The following is a 14,683-nucleotide window of genomic DNA, read 5'->3' on the forward strand; positions in this document are numbered from 1 at the left end:
GAGGTTCTTGAACTATTTGCAGATTTTAAAAAAGTTCTCTAAACTAAACCGGATCCTTGAAAATATAAATAATTTCTAATTAGGTGTTTGTCAAAAAATATTCATTTAGGACCCTAAACTTTTTGCAATTAAATCCTTTATAAATATTTAAACAATTTATAACTAGATCTCCAAACTTTGAAAAAAAAATTATGATTTAGTTCATAAAATAAATTTCAAGCCTAGTTACAAATATTTAAAGTTTTAGAAAGCCAATTAAAAAAATTTACATTTAATTTAGAGATCTAATTACAAATAATTGATAATTAAATTTACGAATTCAATTATATATAAATTCTCTTAGTTAAAAAATCTAATTAAAAATCTTCAAATATTTTAGACCACACTAGTCATAGTGGTCGATATGAAAAAGGTAAAATTTCAAACTTAACAATTGTATGTAATCTTCGGGATCTCCTTTACATGAGTACCTTGAAGGAAATGAGAAACTTCAAGGCATAGGAATCCACAAATTGTGAGTTTAAATCCCTCCTTTTTAGGCCATAAAAAATCATTTAGGTAATGATCATATAATCTCACCATAGATACACTTGGCAAAAAGATTTATTCCTCTGTAATAAGTCAGTTTATGAATTTGACTAAGGTTTTTTTTTTTTTTTTGACTGAAAAATGTGACTAAGGTTGTTATATAAAAATGAATATGGAACATGTGGTGGCGCGTGGGGAGTGACATATGGATAAATAATATTCCCATGCAAAAGCAAGCAATAGTGGGGAAGGGTACAGACCGGACCAAGGAAAAGTTTCATTTGGTCGGGACACTTCGTCTATAGTCCATCACTAAAGCACCAATACATACCTTTTTTAATTTAATATTTTTATACAAACACTCATTTATACATCACATTCTTTATCTTAATTTATGATTGGACGGTCCAATGCACGAGGCTCCTATCAATATATATGTAGATAGATATGAATGGTAGATAAATAAAAATTATGATCAATAATAGATCTATAAATTTTTAATGGTGGTATTTTTGTACAATGAGATTAAAAAAAATTGTTACCTTTGTGAATTTAAGATAAAATCAATTCAAAAATTAATTTTTTTGAAAAATTAATTAAATCAAATACTATATGCAATTAAATTTTAAGTTATTTAATCGTTTACAAAGAAAGAAAAAAAACCAAAATACGATTATATTCTCAAGAAATTTAAAATAGCGGTGAATCTTGTGACAATATGTATTTTTTTTTAATACAAAATATGCATATAAATTTACACTATTAATTGAATATATATATATATATATATATATATATATGTATATATATAAAGAAATGTACATAATTGTTTACATTGAATGTGCATATAAATTTACAGCATTGAATATGTATCTTGTTTCATTTTTACAAGTATAAAAAAATTCTCTACAATATTTTGTAAACAATAAATATTATTTTCATTTTTAATATTATAAAAAAAATATCTCTATATAGGTACTTGACATTTATTTAATTACTTATCACTCATATAATTTCGATTATGATTTTTTATGACATTCATAGCAAAAAAATCACTTTCGATGGACCAATGCACTAGTGATAAAAATGATAGTTATATGCAACATGCAGTCCTCAGAATAAGAGAGTTTTAAGAATTTGAACTCATGGTCTTTTAGATCACAAGCCAAGAACCTTAACGTCACATTAAAGCTCATACTCTTTAGCTTAATTTATCATTTAATTAAATATTCATGTTTTTTTTTCTACACCTTTATAATGAAAATCACATTAAACTCAACTAATTCAATTTAAGCTATGTGAACCATGTAAGTTTTTAAATTAAAGCTCTCATGACATGTATTATTTTTATTCACAATATTAATTAAAACTTAATTAAGAAAAATCATTTGGACCATACTCTAATCCTTTATGACTCAACATTAGTATTAGAGACGATGGACATTGATCGAGGTTTGACCAACTCTTTGTATCAAAAGTGTTTCTAATTAAGGGTGTTTATGTGACGTATTCCGTTGATGTAAGCCAATAATCGTACACTTGTACGTGGTTGAAAAAATTTCCTATTATCTATATGAATAGATGAACTCACACTTGAGATAAAGATTATTTGTGTGAAATGTGAATTCGAAGTTTCATATCAACTAAAAAAATAATTATTGAACAATATATAACTGAAACAACTCATATATCTATTGCTTTACAATTTTTAATAAAGATGAATATCTATTTATAACATGATGATTCCTAAACCCAACACAAAGGTGTTGTATCATTTTTAAAAATGAATGAATTTACAAAATAATAATAACATGATAATTAAAGTTTGTGATATACATAGTTTATACATATAATTATGAAATGCTGACCGGTCAGCAGCTAGCACTTATCTATGTGTTTCAGCACAGTACTTAAAATAGTCTCTAGCAGAGACAACATAAAAAAAGAAGCTTACCGGTTAAGAAACACATCACCTTCTCAAAACCCTAGAAAGCAACAAAAATAAAATATTAATACATAAAGTATTTATATGTTATGTATGTACGGAGAGTAGAAGAGAGAGAGTGACACAAGCAACACCAAAATTATATATAAATACTCAAAAGGACCCTCCTTTATTTTTGCTTCTCATTTCCACCTTCAAAACTTCTCAACCTCTTGTTTTCTTTCTTGCTTTCTATCTAAAACTCATCCATAACAACACACTATTTTTTTTATCTTTATCTTGTTGATGTGATTCTCTTCATTATTATTATTAATTATTATTATCTTCCAAATCAAACCCTAGCTACCCTTTTACAAAAGAGAAAGCTCTCCAAGAGGGAAACATGGTTTTTACTTCCATACCAACTGCTTATCTTGATGCAGCCAACTGGCAACAACAGGTAAAACAAAAATAATATTAAAGGGTTTTATTCAATTTAGTTCTTCCTTTTGTTTCTTTGTTCAAAAGGCCAAAACATAACAATTTTCAAAAGATACAAAGGAAAAATAATATATATTCTTGTTACTTTTGTTTGTAGTACATCTTCTTGAATATACCAAAAATACTTGAGTTCTTATATTACCTTTAATTTCTTTCTCAATCATCATAGTTTTTTTTCATCTCATTTTGTTATTTCTATATATGTTGTATATTTCAGCAACAAAATCATCAACAACATGGAAACGGCGGTTCCGTCTCTCAACAACTGCTTCAATCACCACCACCACCTCAGCCACCGTCTCAACCTAATGGAGGAAGTGCCGGCTCAATTAGGCCGGGATCCATGTCCGACAGAGCAAGGATGGCCAACATGCCTATGCCAGAGACGGCACTGAAATGTCCACGTTGCGAATCAACCAACACAAAATTTTGCTATTTCAACAACTATAGTCTCTCTCAGCCACGACACTTCTGCAAGACTTGCAGAAGGTACTGGACGAGAGGAGGTGCTCTAAGGAATGTCCCGGTCGGCGGAGGATTTCGAAGAAACAAAAGAAGCAAAGGAAGCAACGCCGGAAACTCCACAAAATCTCCGGCAAGCTCCGACCGCCAAACGGGTAGTGCTAGTTCAACAAACTCAATCAACTCCAACAACAATCACCCTTCTAATGATATATTAGGCCTTACACCACATATGGCTTCTTTAAGGTTCATGGCACCATTGCATCATAATATTAACAACCTCAATGATTTTGGAGGAGGAGATATAGGTTTAAACTATGGATTTAGTTACATGGGAGGAGGAGGAGGAGGAGGAGGTGACTTAGGAAGTGCTTTAGGTGGTGGAAATGTTGTTAACTCAATTTTATCTTCAAGTGGTTTGGAACAATGGAGGATGCCATTACAAATGACTCAACAACAACATCAATTTCCTAATTTTTTGGCTGGTTTAGAAGGTTCATCAAATGGTTTATACCCTTTTGAAGGAAATACTCAAAATCATCATGAATTAATAACTAGTGGATATTTGAGGCCAAAGGTAATTAACTCAACTTCAGGAATTATGACTCAACTAGCTTCTGTGAAAATGGAAGATAGTAATATTAATTTATCAAGACAATTTTTGGGAATCAGCAACAATAATATTAATGATAATCAAGGAAGTGAGCAATTTTGGAATAGTGCTATTGTTGCTAGTAATTCTTCAGCTACTTGGAGTGATCATGTTTCTGGATTTAGCTCTTCTTCTAATACTACTAGTAACCATATGTAGAATTTTATAATGTTATTGTGTGTGAAGTGAAGTGAAGCTTATGGTTTTGGTTAGTGGCTTCAATTTCATTAACTTAAAGAGACAAATTTTCATCTTAATATGATGAATTGATCATCAAGAAGTTTGAGGATGGTTTTGAGTACATCAATTGCTTCTTTAGATCAATTGAAAACCCTAGGGATGTTAGCTTCTTGTCTTTTTTTGTTTTTAAAAAAAAAATTGTTTTCATTGTTTTATGTTCTTCTATATATCTTCCTTTTAATAGGTTTAATTAATTTAGGTTGCTTTGTATGAGAAGGTTGAATATATACAGTAACATTGTGAGTTCAAAGGAATGAATACTATTTATATATTTTGGGTTGAAGAATATTGTTTGATTTGATTTGGTGGCATATTTCACACATTGATTTTGAGAGCTCTTATAAACGTTATATTTCTCCAAGAAAATATTTTTTATATAATAATATTGTAAGTAATTGGTTGGTAGAGTTGAACTTTATTTTTTAATCAATTTCACATTATTATATAGTTTTAAATTGCGATATGCGTTGTTTCAACTGCGATTTAAAAGATTTAAAGGTTTTTATATTTTGTTGGAAATGCAATTTAGTATGAATCAACATCTTCTATTAATTACTTGCTATATATAGAGTTTAATTTATAGTTAAATACAGCTTTGATTAAGAATTAAAGGAAATTCTGCTTGGTAAAAAGAGTAAAGTTATAGATAAAAGCTTGGTCAAAATACGGTTGTCTTTCTATCACTGAATAAATAAAATTATAGATCTATATATAAATATATTTATCTGAAAAGTGAGATTTCATTCTATTAATTAAACAGTGAATTATTTCTTCTATTTATTAAGTTAATCCATTAGATGTAGGACCTCTAATTAACTTGATTTTTATACAATTATGCCTTTTTAATGTTAGACTCTAAAAATGTTTGCCTTACAACTTGCTATCTAGTTACGACATTCAAAATTATTAGCAATCATTGCTATTGCTAGTTAAGTTTTCTTTTGTTATTTTATTCATAAGTATAATTTTAAGAAGTAAGCCAATAATCAATGGTGAGCTCTTGTCCGTCACTTCTTACTAAAGAAATGTTAATCTATTTTGGCTTAGATCAGTTTATGTTAGATTTGACTAAAACTGCTATTCAAACTATGTAAGGAATTCTGAGTTGAGTCTGATAAATTAAATGTTACTAACAAATTTAAATTAAGTTGGATTAAACCGCTCATTTCTGAATTAGGTTGAATATTGATTTACCCAAATTCATTTTTTATTTTATTTTTTAAATATGATTGTGAAAGATGGGTCTATTTTGGTTGAGGTCAAGTTAGACTGGATTTGGCTAAAACCACAATTCGAACTATGAAGGGACCCCGAGTTGGGTCTATAAATAAAGCTCAAGTTACAACTCTAAATTAGATTAAGTCAAATCGTTGATTTCTGAGTTAAATTGGATATTGAGTTATCCAAATTCTTATTATATTTTATTTAAAAATTTTAAATTCGATTATGAAATATATTTTTACTATATTTTTTTACCATCACATAAATGAGAATATCAAAGTCATTAAATTTATCATAAAAATATATAATTGCAAATATCAACCCATGAGTCACATGGACTTATCCTGGTTGAATATGATTTTACCCGATACCTAATTTTGAGTTACCAATTTTCTTGGTTTGAAAATCAGGATGACCCAATCATCCAATCCAAACAGCTTTCTTGAGTCGATACAACCTTACCTCTAATATTGATATTTTCTTACTAACGATATATGCTTGTTTAATTAGAGTCTAACTTGTAGATGTTATCTTTATTGATGATTTTAAATTTAAATTACGATCAAAATTGTAATTATGCTGTCAATTTTATATGATGGGTAAATCCAGAAAAATGTGATCTATATGCGACTTACATTATTATTGTGATGCCGTTGTGGAGAGTTAAAAAGGCAATAATGGTTATCTTTCAAGTTGATCTTTAATGAGTGTTAACTCACCCTAGGATGCTTTCTTCTTTTTGTAGGCGGTAACCGAGGTTCTACCATGTTTTCTTGTAGTTGAAGAGTGACCTTGGTAAAGACTTATCTTTCTTACATTAGGCCTTTTACAAATTACTTTTGAGTTTGTATGACTTGTTTTGGACCTGCTGGCTTATCATAACAAAATAATTGAGTACAAATTAAATGAAGAAATTCTATATATTCCATACAAGCAAAAATTATTAAGTAAAATTATATAAGAATTTTTTTTTTTTTTTACAAACAATAAGTTGATTGATTTGATACAAAATCAATTTTTCATAAAACACTTTTTAGTAGAGAGAACTCTGACTCTCTCTAAGTTATGATTGTCATATTATTACGAATTGATGAAAAATATAGACATATTTATTTTTGTAAAAATATTTTAGTCCTAAATTCAATGCAGAAACAGACTCAACATTAGTTTTAAATATTTTTAAACTTAATCCATCTAATTATTTTGTGTAGAATAAAATTATATTTTATAAATTGTTATAAAAACTAAAAAAATTAATTCATACATACTTTTACTTCAAAGTGATGGGATTTAAGATATCCCATATGTAATTAAATTTTTATAAATTATATCCTTTATTAATATAAAAGTTAATTATGTTCTAACATCCTACAAAAAGTTAATCAATTACCAACTTTTATTTTCAATCTTTACAAAAAATTTCTTGGACTTTTAATTAGCATAATATTTTTGATCTCATGCCAGGTGAATTTATTTAACGAAATTTTTATTTCTAATTTGTGAACACATATTTTGATTTATTAATTATGTAAATTTTATTTAATATTAGAATTTAGGAATTTAAAATCCATAAATCTCAATACTTAATATAAACTAAATATATAGGGACTAAAACTATTCTCTATAAGACTTTTTTGACACATTTGTTTATCCTTAAAATAAGGCTTGTTACAAATTTTTAGATATATCTATTATTATTTTTTCCCCAAATAAATCACTTATGAATACTCCTAAATTGTGTAATACGAAAAATTTAATGTTAAATATATTTATTCATAAAAAATAATTTGATAATAGATATACATAGATTATATACATTAAGTACACTCCTTACTTTATTTAATATGTATTATATATTGTTTTAGTTGATATATTTTTCATAAGCAAATATTAATAGTAAATAAATTACTTTAATATATTCTTTATAAACAAATGTTATATATAAGTTAGTATGGATCCTAGTATATCAAGAATGAACACACTTGATTATCCATAAGAATAGTAGTACAAAAATAGAGTAATTTTTGTATTCTAACGTTGTCAAAGAATGTCCATCAGTTGCAACATAGTCAAAGAACAGAGATTTTACTGCCACACACACACAGTACCACAAACTGACATATCATGGAATAGAATGTACTGTCATGCACTCTCACTCAATCACACCATACATTCACGCGACTTGGAGCGCGTGACACTTCGCATCTTGCAAAAGAAGACAAGTTAATGCTTTGTCAGTATGTTTTGGACCATAGAAAAACACACAAACCTTGGTTGTAGTGATTGGATCCTTCTTTGCACGCGCCTCAATGTTGCATTGGAATTTGTAGCTTTGAACATTCTAAATTCATATATGCATGCCTTTAATTCTCATGGTGTGTTGTACTGTTTTCTTTTTTACCGGTTTGCGTCCAATGAAAGAACGTGAGATACCTTCTTCATTCTTCTGCATATATACTATTACTACACTCCACCTTCTCTTTAAATAAATTATACACTTTTTTAACGATAAAAAGAAATAGAGAGTCTAATATGATATATTGATAATGTGTTATTGTATGTTTAAACGAGTGTAGTGTATATAATCATTAATTTATTTTATAATTTATATATGTAAAACGTTTATCATGTTAACATTGATAACATGATCTTTGTCATAAAATATGTTAAATACATAAAGAGATTTATTTCCTCTTGATTAGTTTTCTTCTTTATACATATTATAGTATTCTTGGGTTTCTAAGCATTTAGATTAACTACATGTTAATATGCGTGTGTGTTTGCAGATTGTGATGTATGTATAAATTAAGGCATATATGGATTCCTCTTTTTTTCTTTATTTAATTATATACATATATATATATATATATATATATATATATATATGTATATATATATATATATATAACAATTAATGTAAAAGTATTATGTGAGAAACTCAACACCTTAACTATGTTGCCAACAAAATTATTATTATACATGGGAAATGAATCCCGGACCTCAAATCCCTCTGATTTGTGTTAAAGTAAAAAGTAATTTTGTTTAGTGATTTAACATATAAATAAATTAATATCATTTACTAATTTCATCATATTTAGTGATATCATTTCTAAAATATTTGTCATTTGAACTAAATTTTATTTTTCAATTTAATTAATGAAAGTAATTATACAAGTTAAAATACATTAATTTTTTTAAAACATCAAAATAATGATATATTAGATATAAAAGAGTTTAAGGATACAAATACAACAAGTTATACTCCACAAATTGGTTTAAAAACCTCCGTTAAATGCCGTGTTTTTTAGTGCGCGATAGGCTATTTATGTAACACCATAGTAAAACAGAAAATCTTAATTATTTGCTAGCTTCATTACTTTTATGTGTTGTTTAAGGTAATACACATGTCTAATTAAGAACATCATTAATTATACTTACTTTCAAAGTAAAATAATAATTTTTATGGTAAAAATATATTTTTTTTATATAAGAGATAGTAAATATCATCATAACTAATCGAGGTTTGGTTCAAATCCAAAACATAACGTCTAAATTAATAATATCAATAAAAATAATCTGAATTTCAAATATATAAAGAAAAAAAAAAAGTATTTTAACCTACTCTACTATATATATCCGAGTGCTTTGGAATATATACAGTCAACCAAATATGATGAAATAAAAAAACATTGGTGGCTGTATGTTTGATCTCTTTGAAAGTTCCTCTTGATCCATCCATCCATATAGTAAATAACGACAAAAAACATAATAGTACAAAGAGTAAATACATTTATTATAAAAGAGGAAAATAAACTTTTTGTGCTTATAAAATTTGAAAATGGGATTGGGCTATGTTGAAAGAAAGGAATCTTTGTGATGGTGTTTGGGGTAGGTAGCTTTTGCTAGAACCAATGGTGTCTTACACAAGAAGGAATAAAGCATATTCAAAACATAGAAAAAGAGATAACATCTCACCTTCACTCACGGTTGGTCGGTCTTTGAGTTAGCATCTTATAGTTATTATTAGTGAGAAGTGTGATATTTTTCAGTTAGTTCACTTCTTTTGTTGTTGATTGTGGAATTTTCATTGAGCAATCAATGGGAATATGTATAAATATTGGATTTCAACTTGATCCCGAAATTGTCGTTTTTTTGAAATTCGAGTAGAATCATCATTCCATGTTCTTTTGAAAGGATTTGGAATTGGAACGACAACCTAGACCAATAAATAAATAAATAAAAATCTTGTAGTAAAGGAAAGAGTACTACATGGAATTTCACGAGGGCTCGGAATTCCAAGGTTAGATAAAACAAAATTATGGATAAAGGGAGTACTAGATTATATTAAATTATACTTAAAATGTTAATTTGAACTTACCTCTTTAAACTTACCTGTAAAAACTTAAGATTTTAACTTAAAATTGATATTGATATTGAAAGCAGAAAACAAAGAAAGATCTTGGTTTTACTCAAAAAACGGAGAACGTTCTTGGTTAGTTAAAATCAACAATTTAGTTTATGTATTTAACTTGATAATCAATCAAACATAAATTAAATAGATATAAGGGAAGAAATACCACACAACGATATATCCTTGTTTACCCAACTCGGGCTACATCCAGTCCTCACAATTGTGAGATTTTCACTAAGTGTTCAAAACAAATAACAATCTTGGTTTACACCACCAGCTTAGATCAATATTAATCTGATACACAACAAATCTATTCCACCAAGAAAGGTTTTCAAACAATCACATATCAATCTTTATATAGAAATTTACACTTTACCTTTTAACTATAAAATGATTTCATTCAAGCTACTCAAATTATACTTAACACTTATAGTCTTGAGTTTTTTACAAAATAATGATAAGAGTGTTTTAGAATCTGAGTGATCTCAACTCGTGTTTGAGATTAGATTCTTTACAAGAGATTCAATATAATAAAGGATTTAAGATCAGAACTGATGCTTTTTGAGAATGAGAGAATTTCAAGTATGTGAATATGAATGATTGCTTCGATTTCTTAGTACTTGAACTTTTGCATTTTCGTTGAGCATTGGCCTTCCTTTTATATGCTTTAGGATGTTTAATGACAATCAAAAAGAGCCGTTGGAAGTGCTCTGTCAGTCTTGACCAAATACTATATTTTATAATTAAAAATGTTTATGTCTTTGAACACTTTTGAATTATGTTTGACTGGTATGGAATTCTTCATTTTTTGACAACTATGATTTTGTTTAATGTTCCTTTACCCTTTAGATATATGATTGATGATATCAGTTCAATATAGTTTTTTTATTTGCACAAAACATATTGGAGAATGATGATAATCAGTTGGAGAATGATTGTTGAATATTCTGGAGATTGTTTGACAATTTTAGAGATTAATTATCATTCTGGAAATTGATGATAAATCTAAAGATTTAGTTTTGATCATTCTGGACAATTGTTTGGTCATTCTTGAAGCTGATATGATGTATATATATTCTTGGTAGTTAAGTTAGAGAAAAATCAGTCTTGCATGAACTTGCTTGATCCATGACCTTTTTCCTATGTATTTTGGATTGTTTCTTTAGATGAGATAAATCCTTTTTGTTTCTTGGAAAATGCTGATAACACGAGTTAAGTACAAGAGCAATATCTTCTTTTAATCCGTGGAGATTAATTGATCTTGAAGCTGATTTGATCATTTTTGAAACTAGAGAACATTCTTCTTTTTTCCAAAAATTATCAAGAACGTTCTCCGTTCTTGTTTGTTCTAGTTTGTTCATATTTTTGCTTTTCATGCTGATTTATTCTTTGCTTTCTTGGATCCTATCTTTGATTAATACACTTAAAAGCACGTGTTAAATTAACATAACATTTAGAATCATAATTAATATTCTTAATTAACCTTTGTTTACTGGTGCAGAAAGAAGAGATTGTGGTAAAATTGGTGGCTACTGGAGGGAGTGGAGCAGAGATTGATCTTTGATGAGTAGAAGATGGGTCGGGGTATATAGGAAAACTAAAAACTAGCTAATTCCAAAAATGGAAGAGCAAGTTTTTTGAGGAGATATGAAGGTGGGTGACATGGTGGAAATGTGATGAAAGGGTAGTTGTGGACACATATCTTTTTGGGGAGGGTGATGGACTTGAGAAAAGCAGGAAAGTCTGTTGAGGTTGGGGTAGACTCATGGAAATAAGTGGGGAAAGATGGGAGAATGATATTTGGACCTAGAGAACGTTCATGAGGTGTATTGTAGAGAATGTTCTCAAGTTGTTTCAAGAATTGACTGTGTTTGAGCAGGTTATGGTGTTCGGTTGGCTGATTGATTTAACAAAGCAGGTGAAGGTACTGCAACCCTTTTTCTTGATGACAGTTTGCGTTTATGTGTGTTTGGAGAAAAGACAGATGTGGGGACTTTCTTACTAGAGGATGTCTTCTTCCTGTGTGATATATTTTGGCGTTTTTTTTTTTGTGAAATTCACGATGGTTTCTGATCATGATACCTCTTCTTATTCATCGTCCGATGATCATTCCACTATTCTAACACATATCAAGAAATCCCCAAATTCCAATCAAAGTTATCAAAATGACATGTTCGATCCCTTCTTTAAGCATCCCAGTGATAATCCTGGCCTTGCACTTGCGTCTCCACCTCTCAACAACACCAACTTTCACACATGGTCTTGTGCAATGCTCGTTTCCCTTTGTTTGAAGAACAAATCTGGTTTTGTTCTTGGTAATATCTTTCCCCTAAAGATACAAATCAACTTTCGATGGTATGAGATTGATGTAACGCCATGGTTATGTCTTGGATTACGAACTCGCTCGAACCAGACAATGCTCAAAGTATTATGTGGATGGATTTTGTTGTAGATATGTGGCACGAACTGAATGATTGCTACCATCAAGGAGATGTATTTTGGATTTCAGATTTGCAAGAAGAAATTTTTGGTCTTAGGCTAGGTGATTCTTCTATTACAATATATTTTACAAATTTAAAGAAACCCTGGCAAGAGTTGGAGAACCTTCGACCATTACCTTCTTGTTCTTGTACACCTACTTGTTCTTGCAATCACTTACCAAAGATTAAGGAATACAGAGAAAATGACTATTTCATTTGTTTTCTTAAGGGCTTGAATGAACAGTATTCCGCAATCTAATTCAGATGCTTCCAACATTTGCTCATCTACCAGTCCTAATATTAAGGATCCTTTTGTTTCCAATAATTTTGTTTTAGTTTGGACAATGCTACTCAAGCTTTCACTTTGGACCAGGAAAAGGCTTTGCTTGCTTTACTTCTAGCCTCCACATCCTCCTCTACCAGCATTGTAAATCAACCTCAAAATTCACCTTCTATCTATTGGGTAATTCTTTTTCCCGTCAAATTTCTAATTTAGTTTCTAATCATTCTTGGATCATGGACACAGGCGCAATTGATCATGTTTGCTTTTCTGCCAACATGTTTCTATCTATTAAAACGATTCGGCCTATTTCTATTAAATTATCTAATGGTTCTTGGATTGTTGCCCAATTTGCTGGAACTATTTAACAATGCTTTTAACAGTGATTTTAACTTAAATGATGTTCTTCATCTACCTAATTTTCTAATAATATAATTTCAGTTCCTCAATTAACCAATTCACTTAATTGACATCTTGTATTTCATGTTACTAATTGTTTGATACAAGACAACATCTCCCTAAAGATGATTGGTACAACTAGTATTCATCATGGCTTATACTTGTTTGATTTTCCCCCCTTTCATACTTCTGTTCAGATTCATAATTGTACTCTCAGTTCTATTTTGCATTCAAATTTACACCATGTTTTGGGTTCGAATTGTAATCTTTGGCATTTTTGCTTTGGGTATCCATCCCTTGATACTTTGCAACATCTTAATAAAGAGTTTTCCTTTGTTACTATTGATAAAAGTGTTGTTCCTTGTGATATATGTTTGTTTGCTAAACAAAAGTGATTGCCTTTTCCACATAGTTCATATATTTCTGTTGCTTGTTTTGATTTAGTCCACATGGATATTTGGGGACTGTAACACCCCGAATTTCAAAGCGATGGTGTATTTTTTTTTCAAAAGAAATTAAAATAAAACAGAGAAATAAATAAGGTAATACCTTTGGATAAATAATTAAATCATTATAATTTACAAGCAGCGGAAAAGTTTCTCGAAATATGAATCCAAAATATTTACACATCAAAAAGTGGTACATGTAACCCATCGAAAATAACATGTCATGCTGACAATATTAGTATAGGTACAGTCTTCCAATCTAAAATAAATACAATTCAACAGAAAGACATTTGTTCCCTCTATGTCAACCTAATCTGATCATTCTCCAAAACAAACTAAACACCCTGAGTGATCTCCACGCGCCCCGTAAGATCTTCCTAACATAGCTCCAGTCAGGCATTCCCATCTACATTCCCATCCACAGGGTACAAACCAGTAGGATGGTCCTGGTTCTCATCTGAGGGCAAAACTCAGATTTCCACAATAGTTGTAAAAGGTCACCAACCGAAATTAACAATTAACACATAACATTTAAGTTTTTAAATGCACAAAATAACCTTTCAACTTAGCATGCACCTTAAAAGGGTTTTCCATATGCTAAAAGTTCATGTAACACTTGCCAAATAACCATGAAATCCAAATAAAATAGATAACTGGCCAATCCATTGATGAACCAATTGAGCAATCGATTATCTAACTCAGAATGAGAATTTCCACTATGCCAATCGATTGGGAAATCGATTTGGATGAAGGTTTTTAGTGAAATCTACATTATGGGCTTAAATCAATCGATTGGGCAATCGATTGAATGAATAGCTGAGCCCCTGTAACCAATTCAATCGATTGGCAAATCGATTTTGCCTAAATAGCTGAGCTACTGTAATGGCCAAATCGATTGGGAAATCGATTAGTTCACTATCTTTTCAAGATTCAAGAAAACAAGAAACATAACAATCGATTGGGCAATCAATTTCGTAAATGGTTTTAAGAAACATATTACAAAATCGATTGGCACATCGATTTTGTCAAAATAGCTGAGTTCCTGTAACCAATCAAATCGATTGGGAAATCACATTCACACAATTCCAACACATAACACTTAGCACTTATAACACAATCACTACAACATCATGAGCTTC

At 29.4% G+C, this 14,683-nt stretch overlaps 1 protein-coding gene across 1 annotated transcript; it reads left to right on the top strand.

The window, feature by feature from the left end:
• The first annotated feature begins 2,664 nt into the window (after positions 1-2,664).
• On the top strand, positions 2,665-4,578 carry LOC101495158 (dof zinc finger protein DOF3.6-like). Its single transcript, XM_004506536.4, has 2 exons — positions 2,665-2,912; positions 3,171-4,578. The coding sequence occupies exons 1-2, from the start codon at positions 2,856-2,858 to the stop codon at positions 4,224-4,226; spliced, it is 1,113 nt and encodes a 370-aa protein (XP_004506593.1). The 5' UTR covers positions 2,665-2,855; the 3' UTR covers positions 4,227-4,578.
• Positions 4,579-14,683: the final 10,105 nt, after the last annotated feature.

Source organism: Cicer arietinum, chromosome 6 (assembly GCF_000331145.2).
Source record: "Cicer arietinum cultivar CDC Frontier isolate Library 1 chromosome 6, Cicar.CDCFrontier_v2.0, whole genome shotgun sequence".
Taxonomy (NCBI): Eukaryota; Viridiplantae; Streptophyta; class Magnoliopsida; order Fabales; family Fabaceae; genus Cicer; species Cicer arietinum.